Consider the following 12,595-nt stretch of genomic DNA (forward strand, 5'->3'; position numbering starts at 1 on the left):
TTTTTAACCAAGAGGTAATTTTGCAAACAATCTTTTATAACTTTAAAACAGTCTCCCTCTAATAAAAACCAAAGAGGAAAACATCATAATCCACACTGAAATAAAAACCTATCATTAAGAACCAGGCAGTCATTGACAAGGAACCATTAGAACCAAAGGGACACCCTACTTTCCCAGGCTGGCCCTGCCTTTCCCCAAAATCAAAATAGATGGTGCAAAGATGAAAAAACTATTTGTGTGGTACTTAAATGGTATGCACCATTCTAAGTACTTTGTAAACTTTTTGTAAACTTTGTCATTTAGCCTTCATAACAACCCTACAAGATAGATGTCATTATTATGCATATTTTACAAATAAAGAAACTGAGACACAGAGCAATTCAGTAACTTGCCCAAGATCAAATAGCAAACATGTGCAAAGCAAGATCTGGATCTGACAGTTTTGGTCCAGCATCTGTGCTGTACTGGCTACCAGTGCTCTATGTTCTCTTCAAACCAGCAAAAAAAAAAAAAAAATTCCACCGAAAAAATGAATGTAAAAATTTGATTATTTTCCAAAGTTGCTATCAACATTCACTGGATTCATTAACTGGACTGGTCTGGAATCCACACCACACCATATGCTCATACAATACAATTGGAGAAGAGTAGTCTACTTAGCAACAAACATTACACATAAAAACAAAGGAAAGTTTGCAACAATCAAAAGCAATGCAAGGAGGGAGGGGTGTGGGGGAGGGATGTATTGGGAGTTTGGGGTTAGCAGATGCAAACTATTCTACAGAGAATGGAAAACAAGTTCTCACTGCATAGCACAGGGAACTATATGAAATATCTTGTGATAAACATAATGGAAAAGAATATGAAAAAGAAGGTATACATATGTATAACTGAATCACTTTGCTGTACAGTAGAAATTAACACAACACTGTAAAACAACTACATTTCAATAAAATTTTTTTAGAAAAAGCAATGCTGGAAAAGAAAAAGAAAAAAAAGCAATGCAGGGAAATCAAAAAAAGTGTTTCAATCTCTTCAAGAAAAATTACAATAGACATAGGGATAAACTTGTTTTTCAACGTTATAGTGCCCCAAGCTGGAGAAAAACAAGAGTAATCCTTTCTTCATAAATAGCCATAGCCCAAGCTTCCTGGTTTAAGTGTTGGACTAAGAATGTGTTAAGATAAGATACTGGAGTAACAGATAATGCCTAGAGGAGGGAAGAAGTTTGTTTTTCCAGAAGGGGCACAGCACGGAATTGAGAGCACCACTTCTGTATCCTTTACAAACTCTGGCACAGTGCTAGGCACATGTGGGACAGTAAACACGTATTCACCAGGTAATGAAGATTTCTCTTTGTAAAATTACATATCAGAGATTCATAAAACCATCAAGGCAAACAATGAGTCTTTTAATTGGAGTTTACTATCTTAAATCTATAGAAAGAAAAATGAAACCTGGTATAATTTGAAATAGGAGGAATATCTAAAAGTTTTAAATTCTTTTTTTTTTTTTTTTTTTTTTTCGCGGTACGTGGGCCTCTCACCGCTGTGGCCTCTCCCGCCGCGGAGCACAGGCTCCGGAAGCGCAGGCCCAGCGGCCATGGCCCACGGGCCCAGCCGCTCTGCGGCATGTGGGATCCTCCCGGACCGGGGCACGAACCCGCGTCCCCTGCATCGGCAGGTGGACTCCCAACCACTGCGCCACCAGGGAAGCCCTAAAAGTTTTAAAAAGAGAAAAATATTGAGTCATACTAATGTTTCATTCTTTTTTGAATTTTTTTAAATTTATTTATTTTGTTTTATTTTTGGCTGCACTGGCTCTTCGTTGCTGCGCTGGGGGCCACTCTTCATTGCGGTGCGTGGGCCCATTGCAGTAGCTTCTCCTGTTGCAGAGCACAGGCTCTAGGCACGCAGGCTTCAGTAGTTGTGGCACGCAGGCTCTATGGCACAGGCTCAGTAGTTGTGGCGCACAGGCTTAGCTGCTCCGTGGCATGTGGGATCTTCCCGGACCAGGGCTCGAACCCGTGTCCCCTACATTGGCAGGCGGATTCTTAACCGCCGCACCACCAGGGAAGCCCCGTAATGTTTCATTCTTTTGCCCTTTCCTTATAAGAGTTTCTTTTTCCTCTCATGAATTCTCTTATTAGAAGAAAAAGGCAAGTCGTGGTCAATGGAACATTGTCCAAAGTTAACAGAGTAAGGTAATTTCTGTGGCAAATCCTACTTTCCGGCTAGATCCTCTAACATGTGCTGGTCTTTCCAGACACTTTTGGTCTACCTGAGGAGGCCCATGTGCTCTTTTTAAAAACATGTAGCACCGAGTGGCACTTTAATAGTCTTACCTCCACTGAACTTAAAGAAATACATTCCTTAATTCACCCATAATTTTTACTTCACTTTTTCGGTACTTTGTTTTTATTCCCTTGGTATTGACAGACATACTTGTGATGTTTATAAACTGGGTGATGGTTTACTACAATTCTCACACCTTGTCCACACCAACAAGGCCAGTCCCCTTTTGAAGATTTAAAGTCACTTGCCAATTTCCAAACTTGACACTGCAGCCATGACAGCCAAGGGTAACAAACTGTCTGGAGACCCTGCCCTGCCTAATGTCAACCGGTGGAAGAGCCACCAACTCAACTGATGGAACTGAAACAAGACGGGTACAGCAAACCAGCCTGCTACTCTTTCTGTACAACGTTTTAGCTGCCTGGTTTTCAGAACAGTTCACCAACTAGGTGGCCAGAATTATTCTTTTTTTTTTAATCCAGTTTACAAACAACTGAGTTGACTGCTTTTTCCAAATTGTTTCAGAGCCCTGATGTTTTGATAGAGGAAAACGATATTGAGAGGACATTTCAAGAAGTCAAAGACTTTGAGGGAAACCCACAAGCCAAGCCAGCTGATGTGTGATCATGTACACACATCACTTAAATGAAATTTTTTTAAAAAAAAGGACCAAAAGAATATGATGTCAGATTCAATAAAGCCACACACGAAAAAAAATCATACCCACTGTGTGGAAAACTTTGTTCAAGGCTTGTGGAAGAAACAAAGAATAAGATATGATCCTTTGTTTTAACAGAACTTACAAATTTATTGGGGACAAAAGTTACTTATGCATTATAAATTAAATAGCCATGTAACAACAATAGCTGCTACTTGTTGAGCACCTACTATGTGTTGGACAATATAAAAAGCTTTATACACATCCATTTTTTTTTAGAGATTTAATTTTATTTATTTTTGTCTGTGTTGGGTCTTTGTTGCTGTACATGGGCTCTCTCTAGTTGTGGAGAACTGGGGCTACTCTTCATTGCGGTGCGTGGGCTTCTCATTGCGGTGGCTTCTCTTGTTGTGGAGCACGGGCTCTAGGCGCATGGGCTTCAGTAGTTGTGGCACGCGGGCTCAGTAGTTGTGGAGCACAGGTTTAGTTGCTCTGCGACATGTGGGATCTTCCCAGACCAGGGCTCGAACCCATGTCCCCTGCATTGGCAGGTGGGTTCTTAACCACTGCGCCACCAGGGAAGTCCCTATACATATCTATTGGATCCTCTTAGAAATATGTGAAGTGAGATTTATGTTTATTTAATAGAAGGGGAACTTGAATCTCAAGGGCATTAATCAAATTCCCACAGATGCAGAAAATGTCAAACTTTGATTCAGACCCAGGGCCTGTGTGATTTCAGAGCCTGTGCTCTATTCCTCAACCCCCATCCCACAAAACAAATGACAGCTTTCAATCACCCAGAATTTATTAATTGCCAGCAGTATTTTAAGTGTTTCCCATAGATTATCTCACTTATCCTCACAACAATCCTATGAGATGGTACTAATAGCCCCATTTCATAGACGAGAAAACTGAGGCTTGACCAAATCTCACAACTGGTAGGTGGAGAAGCAGGGATTCACACCTAGGTAGTATGACTCCAAAGTTGTGCCTTATGACAGTAGATGATTTCGTTCCAAATAAGCAGCAGAGGTAATAAGAACCAATTGGTCTCAGGGAGAAAAAAATGAATACCACAAGATGATGCAAAGAGAGAGGCTTCATGAAGGAGAATAAGACTGCACTGGGCCTGTGTGAAAGAGCAGGACTTGGCGGGGGCGGGGTGGTGGTGAAGGAGGGACCATGCTTTGTGCAAGGGCCCAAATAACTTCAGGGAGGCCCAGCATGGGTGAGGGGGGAATAAGCAGGCCTCCACGGCCCAAGTGCAGGGAACCTCTTCTAAAGTGGGGGACAACCACGCTGGGGAGATGGGGAAGAAAGGGCCTTGAATGCCAAGAACAGAGTGACATGATCAAATGGGCTGAGAGTGAGAAAGCTTAGAAATCTCTAGTGCCAGTAACTATATTAAAACTAAAAGTCGCTCTGGGTGGATGCAAATCCGAATGAGGATATAGACTTTGGCCATGAGAAGGGCTTGGGCTCCTCAGAACCCTGCCCAGAGCATGAGCTCAGTGAACAGGCCGGTGGGTGGTTCACCAAGAGGCTCTGGCAGGGATAGGGCTCACCCTGCAGCCCCTCCAGTTGCCCCAGGCCCGATCCAAAGCAGCTCCAATGCACGGCAAATGGCCAACAGTTTCCGCAGGTGCCACCCAAGGCCTCCTAGTGTCCTATTCTCTCCAAGTTGAATGCGTGTGTCTGAGCATCCAGCATGAGGAATTCAGCCAGACCTCGAGAGACAGAGGATCTCGGAGACTGCTGAAATATTTGCTTAATAATTTTTAAAGTGCCTTTTCAGGGATCCAAAGCCGGCAGAATAATAAGATGCACTACCAGAGCAGCCTCTCAATTCTGAGAAGTGGGAGGTCACATTTCCACCTTTCGTAACTGAGCTATTCCTCACGCATTTTGTTTAAACACTAGCTACCTGCCTTCCTCCCCTTTCCCCATCTCTTCCACATCACTTCTTTTTCACTGAGCACCTCCTCGACCTAAAACCCGATGGTTCATCGGCACTGAAGCACATTATAAATAAAACCACGCTTCTCAGGGGTTCCTGACAGGACGTGATGGGCAGGTAGGATGGGATAATTATTCAACTGCCGTGGGCAAAGCAGGATGTCTAGCGTCCCTGGCCCCTGACATGCGGAATGCCAGTAGTGCCCATCCCCTGTCCCTGTGACATACATGTCCAAACACCCCTTGAGAGTGGTGGTACCACCCCCAGTTGAGAACAACTTAGAACCTCTAAGCAGCATGGACGTTCAGAGCTCAAAATGTCTTAACCCACATGAAAGAGACCATCTACGAAACCCCCTGTAAATAAAAAAATTCTTCCCTCCTAAAGATAATAAAATTTCTTAAGCGGCGATCGCACTCCCTCCCACCCATCAATGAGAGGGCCTGAGATTGGGCAATCTCATGCCGCAGCCGCTAGTACTAGCACCTTGAAATGAACTCCCCTGGGAGTGTGGTAAAGCATCTCAGTTCCAGGGAGGCCTGCTTCACCCTGGAGAGCTCCACAGGGCATCCACAGGCTTACCCATTCAAGGGTGGGGGGAGTCACACAAAAAAACAAGCCCCAAATCTGAAGTCCTCAAGCAGTTCTTCACTAATGGAAAAGGTCATTGCTATGAAAAACAGTCATAAACACACCTGCCCATGGTGCAACGTCTTCCCATCTGTGTAGTTATCAGAACAAAAGAAAAAACTTTTTTCCAATGTCCTCTCTCCACCCCTGCCACATACGCTCACAAAAAAATAAAGATATGAATTGACAATCATCTAAGTGCCCAAAACATTTGAAAGAACCTCTGAGTTTTGTCCAAGAACACTCAGCAACAAAAACTTTCTGCCAGCCATTACCAAACACTGAAACTGTGTTTGTATTAGTCTTTTCTGTATTTCCTCATATAATCCATGCAGTGTTTTCTCTATCAGCTGAATCACTGAGGTTCCTATAGGTGGACTCCTCCTCCACATGAGAGAAAACTAAGTCCAAGACCTTTGTCCCCACTCCCCCGCAAGGAACTAACTGGTTATCTGATGACCAAAGAGCTACATTTATAGGATGCTGAAAAGACCACTATCCAAACAGAAGAAAATTTAAGATAGTCTGCCTGCTCTGGTTAATAAGAACCCAATGAATCAAACTCCATGAGAAAAGAGTACAACACCCTTCAACACAATGTTTTAACATGACTTGTACAAAAACTATAAATCCCCCCATTTAAGAGCTGATTTCCAACCTCAACCGCCCAGAGTATTCCTATACAGCTTACTGATTAGCAAGATAAATTATTGGAAGATGGTTGAACAGAATCAAAAGCTAAAAAGGAAAATCACACACATGTGAGAAGTAAGTGACTACACAGATCTCCAGATAGGCAGCTTTCCTGCTTAAGGCTTATTACACAGGGTGTGATAGACCCACTCTCAATCCTAACACAGAGTTTATAAACAGCACCAAACCAGGGTTTTTCTGATTAATTAGTCCCAAGTGTTGAACCACACGTCACATCAATACAGGTGTGTTAAAGCTGCAAGCATCACTCCTGTTTTGGTCACCTTAACAAGCAAATTAGATCACCGGGTTATCAAGTGAACAATGGCTTGATACCAGAAGTTATGACAATAGCAGCAGAAGCAGAAGAAACTGACTCCCAACTGGTGGATTTGGGGATGATTCTCTATAGTCACAGGGCAAATCATTTGTAACTACTAAACGGATCTTCTGGATTGAATCATACAAACACCTTTTTGTTCTGATCTTATTTTAGTTTTTCTTTAACTTTTATTATTGATTTTATTGAAGTATAGTTGACTGACAATATTATATTAGTTTCAGGTGTACAACACAGTGATTCAATATTTTTATAGATTATACTCCATTTAAAGTTATTACAAAATAATGGCTATATTTCCTTGTGCTGTACAATTTTTCCTTGTTTTCATTTAACAAACACTTTGCTGTATTCTTTATCCCTTACTCTATGTTATTTCATTCTTTTTTTTTTTTAATTAATTAATTAATTTATTTCTGGCTGTGTTGGGTCTTCGTTGCTGTGTGCGGGCTTTCTCTAGTTGCGGCGAGCGGGGGCTACTCTTCCTTGTGGTGCGCGGACCTCTCACTGTGGTGACTTCTCTTGTTGCAGAGCACGGGCTCTAGGTGAGCGGGCTTCAGTAGTTGTGGCACGCGGGCTCAGTAGCTGTGGCTCACAGGCCCTAGAGCGCAGGCTCAGTAGTTGTGGCGCACGGGCTTAGTTGCTCCGCGGCATGTGGGATCTTCCCGGGCCAGGGATCCAACCTGTGTCCCCTGCATTGGCAGGCAGATTCTTAACCACTGCCCCACCTGGGAAGCCCTATTATTTAGTTCTTGACCATTCACAATAGTTACACCAATAGGCTCTCAAGACATGAAAAGGGAGAAGAGGCAGAAATAGAGGAAGAAAGAGAAAAGGGGAAAGAGGAAGAGAGAGGGGGAGGAAAGGAGAGATATCGAGGTCAACAATTAGCATCCAAACACTAAATTTAATGAGACCTTGCATCTTGCACCCTAACCACAATTTGATACAAAATGGTAACTCATTCTTATCTAGCTATGGCCCAAATCCAGGCTGGAACAGTTTGTAATTGGTAAGTGGGTTTATGAGTCACAAATTTCAGCTAGGAACTAAATAAGCTCTCATTCTAAATGTGTATATTTTCAGAAAGTAGAGATCAGATATATTTTATATACAATATACATAATTTCATATATGTGTATGAAATTTACTCTGAAACAACAAATACTTACGCATCCATAAGCAAGTCTGATGACAACTCTGACCAGAAATGTTGATCATGGTGGGGCTTATGGTGGCTTATCACAGTGTTTACACACTGACTGTTATCAATTTGTTAGCAGACTAGTTGAGGTGAGCACACATGCATGACTCAACCTTCATGATTTAGTTATGGCTATGTATGGCTTCTGCCAACAACAAATTCTCCTAAACTCTTAAGAAATACTGTGCAGCAACAATGTGAAAATATTTCCGCCAATAAGTTTAAAAGCCTGTTCCTGGGCAATAAGTACTGATAACCAATCATCTGGTAAACTGAAGTCAACATTTTTAATACATATGTATTGTGTCATTAACTTTTTTTAAAAAAACTGGTTTTGTTGTTTTACAGTGTTTTTGTATTTTTTTTCCCTTCTAGTGGTGTTCTATCTCAGAAAGGATTTTATAAGCAGAAGCTCAAAATTCTTCCACCATGACCTGATATATGAAAAATAAAGAACAGAAAAAGTAAATGAGATTAAGAGACCAAAAGAAGAGTGATAGTAAGGTGGCAAGAATTTATTATGATTCTACCAATAACAGAGCATTATTCTAAAGTGTGACCTCCTAAAAGCAGGAATAAACACCTCTGTAATCCCAGTGCCTAGCACAGAGCGTCCTAGTACCCAGATGACCCTCAATAACTAAACGATATATGATGCATTGTAATATATGGGTGAAGTTGATTTCCAAAAGGTGATAAAGTCATGAGATCATGATGACTTGTGTACTTTCTTAATAGATCCTGCTGTTTAGAGCCACTGTTTCTTCCAATCTAATTACCAACTGAACAATTATCTTCCATACTGACCCTCATGAGAGTCCAGAAAGACTCTTAAGAAGTCAACTCCAAATCCTTAGGAACCTATTTATATGTCCAGGTCATTCTCTGCTATTTCAATAAAGAATGGGACTTCCTCTCCCCCCCGCCCCACCCATATTATACAAAACATTTATATCCAGCATTACTCTGTAGTAGAGAGTACTCTATACCCTCCCCCACAAAAAAATAGGAGGGAGAAAAAGAAAGCTACCGGAGAATATCTGATTCCACAAATCAAAATTTGTAATTTTCATTGTAAGCAATTTGCTAACATAAGCACAACTTTAGTTTCCCTATAGAGTCAAAGGTAAAGCTGATTTTGTTAACTTGAGAGTCTATAAAATAGGATTTATTACATTTACAAAGATTTTCATGGTAAAATGACACGAAATTTCCTGTGTCTCCTCTACTATACTGATTTTAGCAATTGAGCAAAAAGAACTTCAGGACATGCCTCACCAGCAGGTTATCTGTTAAACCAGGAGTTCTTTGGCCCCGGTTTGTTATGCCTGGGCTTAAACAACATTTACGGGTCTCCCAATGACTTCCAGGCTCTATAAATGTCATCACTTCATGTTATAATGTGAAACTCAGTAGCTTGTTGACACAGAATCAACAATATTATATTGTCACCCACTGATACCCAATGTGTAATGAAATGGTGTTTGGGTTTCTGACTATATATGGTGAATTTATAATTCCCCCAATATTAAGAGCAGCTTAAATAAAATTACAAGTTTATCTGTAATGACTGTCAAAAGCAGGAAGAAAAAAGGTAGCGTATATTTCCTAAGATTTCACCTAATCTGTATTTTAAGTATCAATAAGTAGTGACAGTAAGAACTTATTGTCACAATAAACAGAAACTGTTAACCATGCATTAAAATAGAATCTTAGAATTCTAATGCTGGAAAAATGTAATGGTTTCAGTAATAAACTATACTAGGAAGTACATACAATAAAATCTCTATTAACTGACACAAACAAATTAAAACCATTGTTTACTGGAATCTTGTCTGCATTACACTTTTTAAAAAAGTAATTACAAGAAAATAAGCTGATATTAGGGATTTGGTCAAGAACAGAGTTTTCAGTGGCTGCCTTAAGTCTGGAAATTGGGCATCTAGAATTATACAGTGCTGACTTAGACAATGAATGAATGAACTGATATTCAGAATATAGGTTCTTAGGTATTATAATAAAGACAATTTAAATCAAGTCCAGTAAGAAATTCAGATTTCTCAATAAGTGCTGAAATAAGAAGATAGTGATGGAGAAAATACTAGACTAAGAGCCAGGACACATGGGTAGCACTGACTACTGTCTCCATATCATTCAAAAAGTTCCATGAGGGCAGGAACTGTTTGTTTTATTCAACATTAAATCTTCAGTCAGTATTTGTTGCTTAACTGACTTGGCTTGGTGAACTGGGATTTAAACTCTGATACACAGTTTCCTTACCGGCAAAGTTTCTGACCTGCAAAACCAGGTTCTGGTGAGGATTAAAGAGGTCCCTGTAAACCACTAGCATAAAGCCTGAAATACAGCAGTCCCTCCGTGAAGGGTGGTTCCCTCCTGGGCACACCCACTTCTCATCCATCTCAAACATTCTAACAGCCTAGGAAGGAAAATATTTGGGGACCAATGTCTTCACCAGATAAGACCTGTTTGTTCCCTTAATAATTAAATGAGAGAAAACTCCCAAAGCCTGAGCCACCTTGCCTGTGGGAGGCTCAGTATTTACAGGAAGGACGGATGGTGGTTGCCTATCCATGAACAAAGTAGCCACTGGCCCAGTCTGAGGTCAAGGGCAAGACTGAAAATCAAGATTTATCCTAGGACACACAGGTCAAGCTAGGGCCAACACCAAGCTTGCCATTGGTTTCCTATTTTCTTCTTTATGCATTTTCCTATTTTCCTACAACAAGCATTTTTATTCTTCGTCTATTTTAAATCACTCGATCTCAGGTGAGCCTCTGGAGTTTTCATGTGGAATACCGTAAGTGTATAATTTCAACACACACACACAAAATTCGATGATAAATATAGAGGCTTTCCCAGAGTGGACTTTAAATCATTATACTGCACGTTAAACTTGGACACGGTGACCTTTTGATGGTCATAAAAGTATTCCCACTGACCTCAGCGCTCGCCTCAACATATGGCACAGAACTGAGGACATAAAGAAATCCAGGATTTTAATCAACTGAAGCTAAGCTAAAAAGCTCTTCATTTAGAAAGCTCATAAATTCTCCAGGGTGTAGGTTCAAAAAAATGAAATTTCAAATTCTTCCTTAAAATGCTAAGATATTCATTATCCTAGTTTCTAAACGTTCTCTTACGTAATAGAAAAATGCTACAAATGCACACATTCTTTGACTAAAATCATTTGTGATTATGCCTTGCAATACATTCGAAGGAAAACTTGATTATCACCTTCAGTTACTACCTTCTCTCTGGTTGAATAAGAATGGATTTACATGAACCTAGACACCCAACCCTTCCAAAAGGAGGAATAAAATATCCCATCATTGCCATGACCCCAGCAACAGGCTTCCCTCGTAATGAAACAGAGAGATCTCACCACCCTCCTAAACAGTCTCCACCTCACAGAGCAAACGCTCCAAACTCAATTCAATCCAACAGCATGTTGAGGGTCTGGGAGACCGTTTATCTATGCGCTCTCAAGGAGACAGAATAACAACTGTCAAGTGACTCCGGTAAAGACAGCAAACACACAACAACTTTGGCTGTCCTCCTGCAAGCCCACACAGCCAGCCCACCTCCTGCCAGAAACTAAGTGAAGCCAGTTCTTCCCTGAGAAGGACCATGGTCACTCTGATTACTAAGAGCACTCAACAGCTCACTAAGCTTGGTCGGTAAAGTTACAAAGAGGCAAAAGCAGCTTAAATCTAAAAGGCTCTTCTGATAGTCCAGGAATGAGGCGATTAGGGCCTTATCTAGTTAAAGGGTCCTACCTCTGCTTCATTTCCCTCACCCTTGTCTAAAAATCCTTTCCTCTCTCTCCCTTAGATCCCCATAACGTGGCCAGAGTTTTCACGGCTCTCGACCCTGAGCCCCCAAATCTGCACCCAAATGAACTTATTCACAAGAAAGTTTGAGTTTTAAAGCCTTTATGGATACTGGTACTTTCAGCAGAAAACAGGAGGCCCTCAAAGAAGTGAATTTTCTAATTGTGGCATTTTAGGCATTTCTAATGCCCAAATACCTTCCTCGCCAGATTGATGGCACAGATTCTAGGGGGATAGAGGATCTTATCAGGGCTTCTAATGTGATACGTGATCAACTGTCTTTGCTGATACCAGAAACCTCATCGGCAGTGAGACAGCATTTTTCCATAAAAGCACAGGCCATTGAAAATACAGTCCAAGGGTTTCCCAGGAGAACTGGTGACATCTCAAATCAGTGTAATGTGTCTTAAATTAATCTGGACTGAAGAAAAGGGCCCTAAGGAAATATTGCAAAAGGAATGACTCCAAAGGCCTAGAGAATCAAGTAACAAATGAACATGATTTATTGAAACACTGTAGTATTGGTTCTTTTGTAAACTGAAACCCCTTATCTACGTAACTCAAAGAACTCCTTCCATTGGAAATACAAGATTCACCAACTCCACCCAACGTGTATGTGTGTATCTGTGTATACATGCATGTACACAGATACACACACACACACACACACACACACAAAACCAAGGAAGCCCAACATTTCAAAGCTTGCTGACTAAGGAATGGACTTGATATGTTTTCCTGGAGGTGTACTTTTCATTACACCTGTAGGAATGCATCTCAAGTATAGGAGTCTATATTTCCCTTCTTTCATTCAACCCAGCATGTCTAAAGCTTTTCTACAGAAGTTTAAGAGATGAAGTCTGAATAACCAGATGGCTGAATGCTTGATATACTACTCTAAGATTGAGGGGTGAGGAAAGGGAGGGAAGAGGAAAGGCTGCTTAGAAACCCAAGTAACTTTCTGG

The 12,595-nt window shown here is 41.0% G+C and overlaps 1 protein-coding gene across 1 annotated transcript in view; it reads right to left on the bottom strand.

Moving 5' to 3' along the window:
- The window catches only part of LRP2 (LDL receptor related protein 2), a 178,405-nt gene that overhangs the window by 163,911 nt on the left and 1,899 nt on the right, over positions 1–12,595 (bottom strand). Inside the window, exon 2 of the mRNA XM_065880144.1 lies at positions 10,060–10,216. Within this exon, the coding sequence (XP_065736216.1) occupies positions 10,060–10,216 (157 nt within the window). The remainder of the gene's footprint in view (positions 1–10,059; positions 10,217–12,595) is intronic.

Source organism: Phocoena phocoena, chromosome 7 (assembly GCF_963924675.1).
Source record: "Phocoena phocoena chromosome 7, mPhoPho1.1, whole genome shotgun sequence".
NCBI classification, from domain to species: Eukaryota; Metazoa; Chordata; class Mammalia; order Artiodactyla; family Phocoenidae; genus Phocoena; species Phocoena phocoena.